At 47.4% G+C, this 17,894-nt stretch overlaps 1 protein-coding gene across 2 annotated transcripts in view; it reads right to left on the bottom strand.

The window, feature by feature from the left end:
* CCDC82 (coiled-coil domain containing 82) overlaps positions 1-17,894 on the bottom strand; it is a 170,147-nt gene that overhangs the window by 36,595 nt on the left and 115,658 nt on the right. For both annotated transcript variants that reach the window (XM_078656991.1, XM_078656992.1), the window contains exon 6: positions 17,492-17,662. In XM_078656991.1, the coding sequence (XP_078513117.1) occupies positions 17,492-17,662 (171 nt within the window). The remainder of the gene's footprint in view (positions 1-17,491; positions 17,663-17,894) is intronic.

Raw genomic sequence — 17,894 nt, forward strand, 5'->3', positions numbered from 1 at the left:
GACACCTTGCTGGCCCTGGAACCAGGGGAACAAACCAACTACCCCATCATGAAGCTAGCATTAGTAAAGAAGTTTGGGCTTACCCCGGAAAGGTATCGCCAGAAGTTCAGGGGGAGCCACAAGTTAGGCACCCAGAACTGGGTGGACTTCCTTGACTACGCACGTAAGGCATTAGAGGGCTGGGTCAAGGGCAGCGAGGTGAAGGACTATGAGGGGTTGTATGATCTATTTTTGAAAGAGCACCTCCTCGAGAAATGTTTTCCCGAGCTGCGCCAACACCTGGTGGACAGCAAGCTGACCAATCCCCGGAAGCTTGCAGAGGAGGCGGACATCTGGGCAAGTACCCGGGTGTCCTCAAAGGGGACTGGAGGGGATTCCCAAAAGGCCGGACAGGGCGCCCCTCAGAAGAAGGAGGGGGGAGACAAAAAGAGGGAGTTCTCTAAAGGTCCCCAAAACAGTTTCCAAGGGAAGGGAACAGGTTTCACCCCTAAGGCAATCCCGCCCAGAAACCCTAATCCTGGCCAAAGCCAGCAGCCAAGGGTTCTCCACTGTTTTGAGTGTGGTGGTGTTGGACATTATAAGGGAGATGTCAGATGCCCAAAGAGACCACCCCCTCCCACCGGAGGAAAGTCACCGGGAGTAGCTAGTGTAGCGCTCGGGGAGGAGTTGCCCTTAGATAAGGGGGGTGAGTGGGCGGGTGTCACCTTAGTGTCCCTGGGAGAGCGGGAGATGGTTCCAAAGATCCAGGTGCCCCCAAATACTACAAAGTATGGGCAATGGGTCACCATCAATGGCCAGAGAGGGGAGGCTCTGAGAGATACAGGAGCCAGTATGACTATGGTGAGAAGTCAACTGGTGTCTCCAGAGCAGGTGGTTCCTAATGTACTCCACCCCGCCGCGATGGCTGACGGCAGAATGGGCCATTATCCAGTGGCTGAGGTTCCCTTTGAGTGGGAAGGGGTTGCAGGTTCACTTCGAGTTGCCGTAAGCCCTGCCGTGCCAGTTGATTGTCTGCTGGGGAATGATATGGAGCACAACACTTGGAGAGAGGTGGAATACCGGACGCACTCTGCGATGCTGGGTACACCTGACTGGGCCTGTGTGAGCACAAGGTCTGCGACTGCCCGGAGAGGGAGTTCGCCTGGGTTGGAGCCTGGAACAATGGCCCAACCCGCTGCCAAAAAGGGACAGACCCGGAGACAGGAAGAGCCTGCTTCGGCTTCCACGCCCCATGTGATAGATCGGCCACCTGCGGTGGTGGGCCAGGAGTCCATGGAGAGGGAAGTAGACTCTCTGGAGGATTTACCCATCCCTGCTGAGTGGCATGTGGAGGGAGGACCTACCAGAGAGGAATTCTGTAAGGGGCAGAGGGAGTGCCCTACCCTTGAGGGACTGAGGCGTCAGGCTGAAGCCCAGGCAGCAGGTGATGCTACGGGACACCACCATATTTACTGGGAGGATGGACTCCTCTACAGTGAACCCAAGGTACCCCTACCTGGCTCATCAAGGGCCTTGGTGGTCCCGCAGCAATACCGAGCCTTTCTGCTGGAATTGGCTCATGCAATACCCTTGGCAGGACACTTAGGCCAGGACAAGACCTTTGCTCGGCTTGTCCTCCACTTTTACTGGCCTCAGATGAAAGTGGCGTCCAACACTTACTGTCGGACATGTGTATCCTGCCAGGCCAGTGGGAAAACAGGAGTGAAGCAGAAAGCTCCCCTGGAACCACTTCCAGTCGTTAGCACCCCCTTTGAAAGGGTGGGCATCGACATTGTAGGGCCATTGGATCCACCAACAACAGCTGGTCACAGGTTTATCCTGGTTCTGGTGGATCATGCCACACGTTATCCAGAGGCCATTCCTCTGAGGACTGTTACTGCACCTGTGGTGGCTAGGGCCCTGATGGGAATCTTTACCCGAGTAGGATTCCCCAAGGAAGTTGTGTCCGACAGGGGGACCAACTTTCTGTCAGCTTACATGCGGACGATGTGGAAGGAGTGTGGAGTGACTTACCGGTTCACCACTCCTTATCACACCCAGTCGAATGGATTGGTAGAGAGGTTCAATAAGACCCTGAAGGGCATGATAAGAAGTCTGCCTGAGAGCCTACGAAGGAAATGGGACGTCCTCCTGCCGTGCTTGCTGTTCTCCTACAGAGAGGTGCCGCAGAAGGGAGTGGGCTTCAGCCCTTTTGAACTGTTGTACGGGCACCCTGTGCGTGGACCTCTCAGCCTGGTGAAGGATGGATGGGAAAAGTCTCCCAGGAAGCCTCCTCAGGATGTGGTGAGCTATATGCTGGCCTTTAGGAGCCAGATGGCCAAGTTGTGGAAGCAGGCTTCTGATAACTTGGAGGCCAGCCAGGCAGTAATGAAGGAATGGTACGACCAAAATGCTCACCCGGTGGAGTTGGAGCCTGGCCAAAAAGTGTGGGTGATGGAACCTGGAGAGCTAAGTGCCCTTCAAGATCGTTGGATATGCCCATTTGAGGTGTTGGAAAAGAAGGGTAAGGCCACTTACTTGGTGGATCTCAAGACCCCACGACAGCCCCTACGGGTGCTGCATGCCAATCGCCTCAAACCCCACCATGAGAGGCCAGAGGTCATCCTGATGATGGTGACGGATGGTGCCGAGGAAGCAGAAAGTGAGCCTCTCCCTGATCTCTTTTCATCCCAAGAGAAGGATGGGTCGGTGGAGGGAGTGATTCTCCCCCCATCCCTAACTCCTGAGCAACGAGAGGATTGCCGCCAGGTATTGGAGCAGTACTCTTCGTTGTTCTCCCTTGTCCCGGGAAAAACCCACCTGTGTACCCATGATGTGGACACAGGAGACAGCCCCCCAGTGAAGTCAAAGACCTACAGGCTGTCAGACAAGGTGAAGGCTAGCATCCATGGAGAGGTTGCCAAGATGCTAGAGCTAGGAGTGATAGAACCTTCCAACAGCCCTTGGTCCAGTCCGGTGGTGCTAGTGCCAAAAGCCGCCCCACCAGGCACCACACCAGAACTGAGGTTCTGTGTGGATTACCGAGGACTGAACTCAGTTACAAAGACTGATGCTCATCCGATCCCTAGGGCGGATGAGTTAATTGACCGGCTAGGAGCTGCCCAATACCTAAGTACCTTTGACCTCACTTCAGGGTACTGGCAGATCTCCTTGACAGATGGAGCAAAGGAAAGGTCAGCCTTCTCCACGCCTGAGGGACACTTCCAATTTTGTGTGATGCCCTTTGGGCTCAAAAATGCCCCTGCCACATTTCAGCGGCTGGTGAATCAGGTCCTCTCTGGAATGGAGAGTTTCTCTGCTGCCTACCTGGATGACATTGCTGTCTTCAGTAGCAATTGGGAGGACCATTTGCAACATTTGCAAGCAGTTCTCCAGGCCCTGAAACAAGCTGGATTGACCATCAAAGCCAGCAAATGTCAGATTGGGCAAGGGTCGGTTGTGTACCTTGGACACTTGGTGGGTAGGGGGTCAGTGCAGCCCCTGCAGGCAAAGATTGAGGCAATCATGGCCTGGGAGCCCCCCAAGACACAGACTGAGGTCCGAGCTTTCCTGGGCCTCACAGGCTACTACCGTCGCTTTGTGAAGGGGTATGGCACTATAGTAGCGCCCCTCACGGAGCTCACCTCCAAGAAACAACCTCGACGGGTAGTTTGGACGAAGGCTTGTCAGCAAGCCTTTGAAAAGTTGAAGCAGGCAATGTGTGTAGCACCGGTCCTGAGGGCCCCAGACTTCTCCAAGGAGTTCATTGTCCAGACAGATGCATCAGAACATGGCATTGGGGCAGTGTTATCGCAACTAAATGAAGAGGGCCTGGATCAGCCTGTGGTCTTCTTATCCAGAAGACTACTTCCCCGGGAACAGAAGTGGAGTGCAATTGAGAGGGAAGCTTTCGCGGTGGTGTGGGCTCTGAAGAAGCTGCGGCCATACCTGTTTGGCTCGCACTTCCTGGTTCAGACTGACCACCGACCCCTTCGTTGGCTGATGCAAATGAAGGGGGAAAATCCCAAGCTGTTGAGGTGGTCCATCTCCCTACAGGGAATGGACTTCCGGGAGGAACATCGGCCTGGAGTGGACCACGCCAATGCAGACGGTCTCTCCAGGTATTTCCGCCTTAGTGATGAGGACTCCCAAGGGGTTGGGTAGTTCTCCCCACTTTCAGCTGGGGGGGACGCGTGTTAGACCTGTCTGGTTTTTTTGCGTAGTCCCTCCAATTTATTATTTATTTTGTCCCCTTTCTGCCCCTCATACCCTTAATAATTTTTGTGTCCACTAGCTTTTTCTAGGTGTTGGTCAAGGGGATAGGTGTTCTTTCCCCCCCTCATAGTTTTTCACCTCGGGCCCAGAGGCCTGTTCTGACAGGAAAAGTTGGAACCACAAAATGGTGGCTTCCAACTGCCCTAACTGCCACACCCAGAAATTGCCCATAGACTAATATAGGGAGTTTCAGAACCTTCTGGTCCATTCTGGACCACTGAGGGACAGCCTATATAAGGCGGAAAGCGGAGCAGCCATTTTGTCTACCTGAGAGAGTCAGCTGGAGGACAGGCTGTAACTAAGGGTGGGAAGAGGCTAGACATAGGGTTGACCTCCTGGACTGGGAAGCTGCCTTACTGGTCCACCACACTATCCCCCTTTGGGTTACTTGTCCTGACCCCGCTGTTGAGGGTTACTGGAGACCCTGGGCGCCTAGCTTGCCCCTTGTCCAAATCATACAGAGGAAGTCTTCAGGAGAAGGAGACTGCGGCGCTGCGGAGCGCAGTCCTCTGCCCAGTAAAGGAACTAAAGGAAAGTGATCCCCAGGATATTATTACAGGGGTTGGAGGGATTGTGAGCTGGTGAGGAGTCTATCGCCACGCATTACAGGTTATTCCCCCCTTTTCCCTGTACCTGGGCTGCCTTTGCTCAAGTGAACTCCCTGTGACTGACGTAGGGCTGGGAGCGTGCCCTCCTCGAGGCGCTTTGTGGGGCGCTGGCGGCGTGATCAGGCCGCCTGTGTGCCTGTGGTAGCAGTGGGCGCTGGAGTGAAGGATCGTTTCCGGCGCTGTGTCCTGTCAGCGCTAACCCGGCATAGGAGTGAGTGATCCGGTGTTTGGGGGCGGAGCCGGAGGAAGCCGAACCGAGCAGACTCCAGTTGAAGCCGCTGCTCGCTCGCGCATGCCCGGTCGCGCCGCTTCTCAACAGGAAGGCGGAGGCGGGACCAGGCGGGAAGGCGCCGAGAGCAGAGCAGAGGCTTAGGCGTGTGGTATCGTCTTCCCCCGCTCGAGCGCCTCACGAAGGAGCTGGCGCGAGCGGGAGGGGAGACGGAGGAACCCGGCAGCCTGCAGTAAACAGAGATCTCTTTTCCCCGCTCGAGCGCTACCAGAGGAGCCGGCGCGAGCGGGAGAGAGGAGAGAGGTGCCCCGGGAGGCTGGTGAGCCTTCTCAGCGCTTGGCCCCCCCTGTTCCCTGTCAAGCGGATACCCCCACTCACTGGCACCTCAAGAACCTGATCACAAGTAAGGAGAGTTACATGAGGGCAGGGGAGCAAGACTTCACAAGTAGGGGAATAAAGAGTCCCTTCCAGAGGGTGGAGCGCCTTGGTTATTGCCTGAGGGGCCTATATGAAACGTTGCTCTGCTTGGAATAGCACCTTTACAGTTGTCAGCAGTGAGGAGTCCCTGGAGGAGTATAGACTCTTCTACAAGAAAACTACTGCTCTTTGTTGAAAGCGATGCTCAAACCTGTAGGGAACTAACCTAGCTTAGTCATTGCTCGTTTCTCCAACAGTGTCACGTGATGAGGAGAGTAGCTTGTGGGAGACAAGTATAGTACACTGTATAGTGACAATTTCTAATCAAATTCTGGAGTCTGAGTGGATGCACTATTGATGTTGATTATTGATTTAAGTAAGCCAATCTGAAAGTGTTATCACTGATTTCATGACTAAAGTAATGTACTGTTGAACCTAGATGATTAATTGCTCAGTAGTTTAAAAGTATTCTTGCTATATCCCAAACAAACTGAAGTGTAATTAGTTGTGAACTCTGAAAGTAAAAGTGCAAAGATATTATTTTTATAAACCAGTACTTATTTTCATAACAAATTGGTGTAGTGTCCTTTTTAAGTGTTATTGTGTGGATTTACTGCTGGGTGGTCTGCAACCTTCACACTGCCTCTAGAACTGCTTGTCTTACACCTAGGCCAGGCTACCCTAGGTGACCTGACATCCCAGGTTCCAACAGTTAGCATAACAAGTCCTTAGCGCCAGGGAACTAGAGCATCAAATCCTGTAATCTCGAAGGCTCTCGAAATCATATCCGTTTCACAGATACGCTCCTTGCATGTTGTGAAAGATAGCGCCCATTAGCACTACACAGCTGATCGAAAATAATGTCTAGGTATTTCTTGCTGAATATATTTCAGTATGAAACTACAGAAAACTGTCACGTTCATCGAACAATATCATCAGTGATGTCATCAATGATGGCATGTAACATGTCATGAGTGATATATTATGTGAGGCCATAAGCAGTGCATTGCGGGCGCAAGCTACAGTAAGCTCACTGAACGATAACTGGTGAATTTCAGTAGGTTTTCAGTAAAATAAAAAAAAACTCTTTATTCATAGCTGTTCAAAACAGGAGAAAAAATCTTTACATTTGAACACATTGTTACATGAGCTCCTTTTTCCGTTTTTCTCCCTTAAACATAACTTCCCACCCCCTCAGGGTAATCTTCGGAACATACATCTTGTGGTGTGCAATCTGTCATCATTGTATGCTTTCAACATGGTACATCGTCTTATCCCGTATTACAAATCGGCTGCATGTCTGTTACCTTCTTCAACGATTCCGTGGGAATAAAAAAATAACACACTCAACTTCCCGCCTCCCTCCCTCCACCCCCCACCCATGTTCTGACCCCTCCCCGGTCTCCTGGTGGGCACGGAATCCCTTTCGGACTGATCCCAGTCAGCTCTGTCTCATGTGTACCTTATGATATGCTGCGTCTTATTATGTTGTGCGGGTACTCGGGCACTTCCAGATCCCATCAGATCGGCCTCCATCCCGTCCATCACCCCTGCGATCCTTGCCCAGGTATCGGGGCTAGGTCTATATCTTCCAGTGCCAGCAGCATAACCTCCCAATCTTGTGATATGGGATATTTCCGTTGGCCCCGTGCTTCCTCCCTTCTGAGAGCTAGTCCCTCTGCGTGCCCCCACTTTACCACCTCCGCCTGCCACAAGGGTGTCCTCGGTGGTCTGGGAGATTTCCACCTCATCGTTAACGCTCTAATTGCCAGTAGAAGTGCTAGGTCAAGTAGTTTTAATTGGGCTTTCAGTGACGTAGATCGCCTACGCAACCCCAGTAGGCAGGGCAACGCTTCTTCTGGCACCGGAAGATGTGTAACCGTCCGGCACACTTCCGACCAATATCCTCGTATTCGTGTGCAGGACCAGACCATATGAAGGAACCCAGCCTCGTCCTCTCCACAACGTGGGCAGTTGTGGGGGGAATCCGGAAACATCTTATGTAGCCGTTTGGGGGTCAGATATGCTCTATGCAGGACCATCACCTGTACAAATCTGAACTTAGCATTTCGTGAGACTCGCCGGGGGTGTTCCAGGATCAGCTGCTGCTCTTTCTCTGTCAGTATTGTGTTCGTGTCTTGGACCCAGGTATGCATAAGTGTCGTGAGCGAAATTGCAGCATGCGTACTAATTCCCAAATATAGCCAGCGGACTAGGTGTCCCCCTGCTCCCATGTAGTATAATAAGTGGACTAGTTCATGTTGTGCAGGTTGGAGGCTTTGTGGCGCCCAGCTGTTTCTAATGTAGTGCGTAACAGTGGCATACAATAGGTAGAGTCTGGGGGGGGAGCGCCCGTGATCTGTAGGAAGGTGTCGTGATCAAGTAGATTATTATCGCCAAAAAAGGCACCCACTCCCGTTACCCCAGCTGTTCTCCAGGGGCGCAGTACTCTGTCCGTGAGCCTACCCTGTGGTGCCGGGATTCCCAGCAGGGGAATATTAGCCGCGTACGCCACTGCCGATGACGTGCACACCAGGGTTTTCCGCCAACACGTCAGAGCTGTGCGCAGGAGTGGATGGCAGTCTATGGGGGTTCGGCTCCTCGGGAGTAGGAGGGCGTGCAGTTCTCCCCAGCTCAATCTCTCTGGTGTATAGTCTATTTCGTAGAGATTCCGTCCCGCCGTCCAGTTGGACAACCACTGGAGCTGGCTAGCATAATAATAGCCTCTGAAATCTGGGGCCCCCAGTCCCCCTGCTTTAGTCCCCAGCTGCAACCTGCGGAGGCTAATCCCTCCCCTACCAGCCCCCCATATTAAGCTAACTAAGAGTGTATTGAGTGTATCAACGATTGACTGAGGCAGGATTACAGGGAGGTTAACATAGAAATACAACATACGGGGAAGCATTACCATCTTGGCAATCGCGATTCTTCCCATTACAGATAAGGGCAAGGCAGTCCAGAAGCCCACAGAATTACGAAGGCGCGTAATGGCTCGTTTGATGTTCCCGTCTATCTGGTCCTCCTGTGACCTATACACCTTGATCCCCAAGTACTTAAATGTAGACTAAGCCACCGGGATGAGGTAGGCTCCAAAGGGGACGGAGGCCGGGCTCGGCGTATCCCTAAAATAGAAGCCATTCGATTTGTCTGGGTTAATGGCCAGGCCCGAAATTCCTGTAAAACGGTCGAAGATCTCATATATAGTAGTGTGGTCCGCCTCCAGGTCTTTGAGATATAATAAAATATCGTCTGCGTAGATCGATATCAGATTTTGTGCGCCTCCACTCGGGATGCCCCTCTGCTCCTCTCGGGCCCGCAAGGCTATGGCCAGGGGTTCAAGGGCAAGGACAAATAAGAGTGGGGACAAGGGGCAGCCCTGTCTAGTGCTACGGTGTACTGAGTAACTATCGGAGACATGTCGTCCTGTACGTGCCCTAGCCGAGGGAGCTGTGTATAGTAGTCTGATCCATGCCAGGAGGGAATCTGGGAGCCCAAACCTTTCCACGGTTGCAAACATAAATGACCAAGACAGCGAGTCTAAGGTCCAATGCTATACAGCCAGCCCTGGGAAGATCCCGTGATGTAGTTGTCATGAGTGCGTGCAACCGCCGTGTATTCAGGGAGGTGCTTCTTCCCGGGAGGAATCCACATTGATCCCGATGGACCAAAGTAGGGAGATACGTCTGCAATCTTAGAGCGATTGCCTTGCTAAGTATTTTATACTCCGTGGAGAGCATCGACAGGGGCCTGTAGTTCGACATATCCAAGGTATCCCTACCAGGCTTCGGTATCGAGACAACCAATGCCTGCATCCTCGATTCGGGTAGGTGTCCCTCCACAAGTGCCGTCTAATACACTTTTTCCAGGATCGGCACCAGGATATCAGAGTAGGTCGCGTAGAACTCCACCGTGAGCCCGTCCATACCAGGTGTTTTATTGCCGTTAAGGGATTTGATTGCGGCCCGTATTTCATGCTGTGTGATAGGTCCTTCTAGTTCCCGCTGGGCGTCCCCGGTCAGTTTCGGGAAGAGAAGGTCAGCAAGGATGTCGGACACACGGTCCAGATCTTCTCGATCAGGCGGGGCATACAGCGCGGCCAGATGGTCATGGAACGCCCTGTTAATCTCTGATTGTGTACAAACCAAGTACCCGCTCGCGTACGTACTTGGGTTATCACCGGGGGATCAGGTTGGTTCCGCACTAAGCAGGCTACTAACTCCCCTGATCTGTCTGCCTCCGTGTGTTGTCGACGGAGGTATTCTCTGTGGTCTATGACTCGCAATGTTTCTAGTGTATCGGCATGTTCTATGTTCTCTTTTTGCAGCTCTTCCCTCTTCTCAGGGTCTACGCTCCCTTCCCTTTCGAGTGTCTTCAACCGCAAAGTTTCTGGTGAATTTCCTGTCGGGCCCGTACCAGTCGGCCTATTGCCGCACCGCGCACTACGACCTTCATGGCGTCCCACACCACCAGATTAGAGGAGGCCGAGTCCCAGTTTTCTATAAAACATCTACTCAGGACACCAGACAAGGACGCCCGAAAGGGGCCGTCCTCTAAGAGGAGCGGGTTTAAGCGCCAAGTAGGAACCGGGGTCGGCACTCTGCCCCAAAGAAGACTAAACGACAGGGGTCTAAGATCTGAAAAGGTTTTGGCTAAGTACTCCGGGTTCCCTACCCTCGAGATCAATGACGCAGAGCACAAGAACCTATCAATCCTAGTGTGTAGCATGTGTATATGTGAGTAATAAGAATATTCCTTTGTCTCCGGGTGGAGTGCACGGCAGATGTCCCTCAGGCCCCACCCCTCCGACCACGTTTGGAACAACTCCGTCAGTCGGGCTACCCCAGGTTTTCAGTTTTTAAAGGTTACTTTGTGTGTGACTTTTTTTCAGTGAATTCTTACTTTTTTTTAATGTAAGTTGAGATGTTATTACCATACCCAAGTAGACCATTGCTTTGAACTTTGGGGACCTGCATCACCAACTGCATTTTTTTAGTACTTTTCTCTTGCTACAATAGTACTACAGACACTTTTCAAAGTGCTATTCACGAACTGCACCTCTAAAGTACTGCTGCAGTACTAGAGGGAACAAAATACAATATTTAACTTGAAAAAAATATTTAAAATACCTTAATGTTAAATATTAATGTAAATAAATATTAAATCTTTATTTTAAATGTAGAACAAGATAAAAATATCCACAGCACTATTAACTTTATTATGAAGATTCACTAGTTGTATCAAATGCTAGGAAAAGTGCAAACTCACAAACGTCAGGTGAAGCACCCCCACCTGACAAAGAATCTAAAGTCATAAATGCCTCAGGCAAAAGAATAGCTGCACAAGCTACTAACATATGGCGTATAGCTAACACACAAGCCCTCCTTTCAAGATATGAAAGGGCTCATTATGATCAGTTATAGAAATTATTATGATTCTACCTGACCAATATAAAACGCAGGCAACCGACCTTATACAAGAAGACAAGCTAAATTCCAATGCCTCAATCAAGTGTGAACTTGATGTGGCAGACACTGCGTCTTGAGCTGTCAACACTAATCATCTGGGTTGAATCCATCATTGTTCTTTAGCTCACTTCGCCACCCCCGTTCAGACACAGCTGTATGCAAATCAGTCTTGACCCTGTGCCTCATGGGAACAGTCCAGCCTGAACAGCCAAGCGATGTCTTCCCTAGACCGGAAACAAGCATCCTGGGAATGCTTTCGGGGTAACACCCCTCATCAGCCAGGCTAGCTTGGATCCAGTGGCAAAGTGAGCAAGGGACCCACGCCCATGTATTTATTTAAGCAGTATTTGCTTATAGTTAAATATATGAAGGTTCATAAGACTGTTACATTGAGCATGCATAACATCATGACGAACCTTAATAGTGCAAGGTTTTCACAAGTGTAATTTCTTTCCTACCCATCTTGGAATCTGCGTACATGCAGCCATTTCGTATCATGACATGCGAGTATCTTAAACATGCCTCTACACAGTGAATATGGCTGCAGAGAGTCTCAATTAGGTGCAAAAAGAGAAACATCACTTAATTAAAAAAAAAAAAAAGTAGTCAAGAGTGCATGTATGATATAGGGCCCGGATTACAGATTAGTAGTGAAATCAAAATTGTTGATATGTGATGGATACCGTAAATCTTCCCTTGGTAGGATTAATGTTGTTGGAACTATTCCTGGTGGAATTACTCCTGCCATGTTGTAATATGTTGTGGTAATACTACACATGCTAATTCCGCTCTCGATAATACTGGTAAAGGAGGTTGTTTGCTATTTCAGCCAAGAATGAGTGGGTTTCACATTCCTATGAATGACCACATCAGGCTAACAGTCGTGCCTTTTAAAGAGCACTTAATAATGTAAAGTATTTGCATTTCAATTACATTTATATAGTGTTCAATACTCCTTACAAGGCGTTAAAGCTCTTAGGGTTACACAAAAAATGGTGTCCCCTTAAAGCAAATCGCAAAGCCGCCCCTGGCGCAAGTCCAGCCTCACCCCTCTCTAACTTCACCAGCCGCCACTGATTGGAGCGCTTTACATGAGCACTAGTTACACTACTCAAGGCCACATTCATTTTTTAGGCACGGGGAGAATAGTGGTCATATGTATAAAGCTTTTCTGGAGGTCGCAAATGTCCCGAATCACAGAATCGGGCCAGATGCCACAGCAAAAAACGTTTTTAAATGTACAAAAGCCAAAATGCGATTCAGTAACTTGTTACAGAATCACAATTTGGGTTTGCGGTATTTAGAAGGGGCGTGTTTCGGGTGTACTTTCCAAATAAAGATTTGCAGCAGTATGTATTGCTTTGGAAATGAATTATGGGCGCAAATTTTTTTTATCGACTATTGGAAGGTAGTGGCAACCATTGGCAAATGAGAAGAGGTGCCCATTGGACCCCTTTCCCTTTGAGTATTAAAAAATTATATATTTTATTCAAAAAAAGGCAGTGGTTACACCGACCACTACCTACTCTTAAAAAAATTAAACCTCAAAATTGTATTTTTCTTTTGAAATTCATCCCATTTTCTTTTAGGGAAAAAGGGTCGTATTTCAAAGAAAAAAAGGTTTGCTTTATTAAAGCAGGCCACCATCACTGTGATTGCTGTGATTCTTGGTGGGCCACAAATTGCAACCTACCTCAATAAAATGCATGAGGTAAGTCAATTTGCGACCCCACGAGGAATTGCTATTTTAAAGTATCTTTGGTACATCAGGAATTGTGATTTCCAAATTGCGATTTGTTAAGAATCACAATTTGGAAATTGCTTTGCCCAATTTTTGAAAATATGTCCCTAAGTGATCTGCTTGAATAATAGGATGCTCAGTTGACACAGACTCAAACCTGGATCCCCAGCTCTGGTCTTAACTCCACATCTTCTCCTAGCAGTGTGAGTGCAGCCCATACTGCTGGAGATATCAGATTGAGCACTTCTACTGGCTAAGGAGTGTCCGGATGAGGGTGCACTCATGTCCATGGGCTTTATTACCTGAACTACAGGTCCAGCACAAATAAATATTGTTACCCATGAGGAGTGAGGTAAAGGGCAGTTTGGCAATAGAAAGAACTGGCCGACATTGTTAACAGCACCACCAAGCAGTGGGCTATGGTAGAGTAGCAGGAGTTGCAGGGCTAACACTTGACTGCGGGCCCATGAAGGCACACAACAGGCAATTTCCAGCAAATGGGTAAATCAGTAAGGGGGAATATTCATCAACATGCAAAAATAATGAATTATAGTAATCAAAAAGAGTTTATAAAATTGTATCATAAATTCCCAAGCCATCACCGTCTCACATGGGATCATACCGGCTATGGGGGAAACCGGCAGGGAGAGGGAGTCTCATCAACCTACCCAAATTATATCGATTGACTGCAGCAACACTAATGATGAACCTCAAACACTGCATCAGGAAACCAGTAATACACAGTCTAATGCTAATAGTAGCGCTTTTGCGCTAATCGGGCTAAACACTAATACTGAACCCCAATTGTTTCATCAGGATGTAAATTGAAGCTGGCTCACCCAATGTTGAACAACATCCATGTCATGATTCCAACAAAGCAGAAGTCAGGGAAAACAACATACATCTAGCTATCGTTCCTTCACCTCTAGACTTGAGCTCTCATCCTACCCCTAACACTGATCTCGACCCACTAATGGGAACAGCTGGCAGGGTGGAAATTTCTAAAGTAGATAAAGATATCGAGAGTGGGGCGTCAGTGAACCTCAAAGGGAGTCGAGGATCTGTCTCTAAGCACAAAATAAAATGCTCAGATCCTGCTGTGATAACCAAAGCAAATCTTCCAAGAGATACTCCCACACAACAGCCATCTAGCATACCCTATAGACTAGACTCGGAAAGGATCAGAACACCAAAAAGAAATAGGGATTCTATAAACCTCGGCTCGCAATCCAGCAAGACTTACAAAGTCATGCTCGCCGCTATTAAAGATATGTAAAACCTGCTGTGCTTGTCGGAAAAATGGCTTGCAAAAATGAAGGGTTTTCAATCCTCCTCCCCTGAAACTCAAATTAAACACCATTCCACCCCAATGGCGTATTCTAACAGAATTTACCACCCACGCACGCAACTCAACTATCTGACTGATAGTGAGATATTATCCATCGTGTCTACATATGAACCCACTCCTACCTCTCAAACTAAGATAGGTGAAAACTATATCCAAACTGTCATAACGGGCTCTGGTAGAACTTCTCAGGCAAACAATAGAAGGATTAATGCCAACAATCTTATGAAAGTGTCTTTAATGCCTGATGAATCTATGCCACCTTCGATCAATGCGCAGAAACATTTTCGGTGCATACTACTCAACTGTCGATCAGCAAATAAACACAGGGCTGACATAGCGATCTCATACTTAATCATGAAATTGACGTAACCATTCTAAATGAAACATGTTTTTCTGAATCTTCGTTGCCTTGCTTAGACCTATTAGTCCCCCCGAACTACCAGATTCTGAGGCAGGATAGAAATAACAGAAAGGGTGGAGGAATCGCTTGTTTTCATAGATCTGACATTTCCATCACAAAAATACAGGCTGATCCTTTAGAATCTTGTGAATATCTAGGCATGTCCTTAAGATCATCAGATAACTAGAACTGTAAACTCCATGCACTCTACCACCCCCCGGGTACTAAGACCAAATTCATCGACCAGATGATAGAAATCAATACTACTAACTCTAATCTGCAGTCAAATGATATTTTCTTAGGAGATTTCAACATTAATTGGGTTTAATACATTCCTGGATGAGCAATCTTTAGTCCAAGGATGTAATCTCCCCACCCACACCAAAGGCTCCACCTTAGATTGGATCATAGCTGAGGAGAAATCAATCGAGAACATTGTAATCACACCCTGCGATTGGTCCGATCACCACATAATTACATTCGAAATTCCCCTCAGAAAAACTAAATCGTCTTCACAAGCTATTAAACCCAAAAAATGGACCAGGGACACTAGAGGAATTAATATGGAAAGCATAGCAGCACGCTGCGAAATAGATTTGCAGCCATTCAAGAAAATGGTTGACGTCAATGACCTCACGCTGCATTATAACAAATCAATGTCCAGCATTATTGAGGACATAGCCTCACTAAAACTGAAAAGGGTCTCGGACAAAGACATAATCCGTGGTTAAATGGCGCCCTTAATGAAGAAAGAAGGTCACTGAGATTATCAGAACGTAAATGGCAACAACACCCTTCTTCGCCTCATCTAATCCTACTGAGACAATCCAGGAAAGCGTATAACAATAGCATTATTAAATCACAAAAAGAATTCTTCAGGAAAGAATTGGATAATGCAGTAAATAGACCTAGGAAATTATTCGATCTACTTAAAGAACAATCAAATAAATCGGGCAAAGTAGCACCAGTCATTTCCAAAACAATGTTAAATAGCAAAGATTTCTCAGTCTTCTTTAAAGACAAAGCTAACACATTGGAGGGGAACTCAAAAAAGCAGCTGAAGACATTGAAATTGAGAAGGGTATGGGGGATGAAGTTCTGGATGAACAAGAATTTGACAAACCTAAAAACAATGGCCGATGGTCAGATTTTATACCGGTCAGTGAATTAGACATATCAAAGATCATGTCAACCACTAAACCTAACAATCACTACAACGATCCCTTACCGGCAAAGTGCTGGTCTTCCATAAACCACCTGCTAATCCCGTCTTGGACTAAGGTCATCATTGCTTCATTATCCCAAGGCCAAATACCGGCCTGCTTGAAAACAGGGCAAGTCATTCCTCTCCTTGAAAAACCGACAGAGAACCCCTCAGATCCGAACAATTTCAGACTTGTAACTAATTTTCCCATGTTGGCCAAAATTCTGGAAAAATGTGTCCAACAACAACTTAGTCTACACATCTCTGATTTCAAGCTGTTAAACGATTGCCAATCCGGTTTCCGTCCAAACCACAGTACTGAAACTGCAATTCTGCACATAGTAGATGACGCTTTACTGGCTCTCGACCAGAAGGAAACATGCCTCTTAATCTTGTTGGACCTGTTGGCAGCGTTCAACACGGTGAACCATGCCAAAATACCTGATCGATTGAAAAACAGAATGGGAATTGAGGGTACAGTTCTAACCTGGTTTAGCTTCTTTCTTGAGAATAGATCGCAAAAAGTAATTGTCAACCAAACCCTCTCAAACGCAACCAATAATACTATAAGAGTTCCGCAAGGCTCTACCCTATCTCTGGCACTTTTCAATCTATACGTAGAACCTCTAATGGAAATACTACAAAAAGCGAACATTGCTTTCCACATGTATGCTGATAACACTCAGTTGTACATCAAGGTCGCTTCACCGATGATATAAAGACAACGAACCTAGCGCTAACAAGAACCATACTATGGCTAACCAAGAACCACCTGAAGCTAAATCCTCAGAAAACTGAATTCTTACTGATTACACCCCAGAAAAGCAAAATAATGACAGCAGAATGGTCCTACCATATAACTGCTCTAATGTGCACTCCAAAGATTTTCGACTTGACTAAATCACTGGATATCATTCTGGACAAAAACCTGAACATGTCAGCACATATTAACACAATGGCAAAAACGCCAGGTTCCACTTAAGCTACTTGTGAAATCTAAAACCATTTCTAAATAAAGCAGACCTCAAAACAGTAGTTCAGGCACTGGTCATTTCAAGGATCGAATATGGTTGGAGTACCTTTGCAGGGCTCCCGAAGATCTCAACAGCCCCATTGAAAGCATGTCTTAATGCAGCCACAAGACTTATAGCGGGATCCAAAATATTCGACCATATCTCCCCGCACTTGAAAGCCCTCAACTGGCTACCCTTCGAAGCACGAATTCATTTCAAGCTGGCATGCATGACTCATAAAGCAATACACAACAAATCTCCAGTCTACCTTGCGCAGAAACTCACGCTTTCTGGAGGGACCCGATCCTCCAGGAGCAAAGCGGAACTACTACCGAAACAGGCTCATTTCTGTAAGAAAAGAACTTGTGACCGAGCGTTCTCAGGGGCAGCACCGAGAATTTGGAACGCCCTCCCCCCTAACATTAGAAGACTTCCATCCATCGCAACATTCAAAAAGGAAGCAAAATCATTTTATATGAGGAAATTTCTTCCCTAAATGCTTACAGCGGATCGTCTGTTTATTAACCGGTCATGTTTGTTTTAAATTTCAAGCAAGCAGCTCTCCATCCAGTTTTGGACTTTTATATACGTTTTATTGTGGTTTTATATTTCAAGAGGCTTTATGGTAATCTATCTGTTGACTACTTCATTTGTTTATATACTTCCTGAAGTCTAATGTCGTAAACCAGTAATGTCGTGTTTTATGTAAGTTTCGGATTTTTGAATTGCTCCTGTAAAGCGCTCTGACACCCTATGCAGGATCATGTTCACGCTATAGAAAACACTAAATAAAGTAATATATAAAATGTTACCTGTCTGTCATGTTGCATGAAATTATCCCTTTCCAGTGTTTTATTGTTGTACATCTCTCCTGATAACATCACTTCAAAGGAAACGTATCGTGTTAATCCACAGGCTTGGCAGACAGTCTCAGTACTTCTGCAATGTGTAATGATGATAAATGGATAACTTTCCACTCGCTCCTGTAACAAAAAAAATAACTTGTTAGTCTTCCAAAGTTAATTGTAATTTCATATTTTTTAGAGATATTATAGATGCCAACTTTTTGGGATCGAATATAGGGAAATTTAGAAAAAACTAATCTGAGTAATAAAATTTCCCATCTGACTTGAATCTCCGGATTGACATGGAGGAGAAAGATCAAATAAAGTCTTTTCTAGGTTTAAAATAAGTAGTTGCCTGCTCTGATTCGGG

Source organism: Lissotriton helveticus, chromosome 8 (genome assembly GCF_964261635.1).
Source record: "Lissotriton helveticus chromosome 8, aLisHel1.1, whole genome shotgun sequence".
NCBI lineage: Eukaryota > Metazoa > Chordata > Amphibia > Caudata > Salamandridae > Lissotriton > Lissotriton helveticus.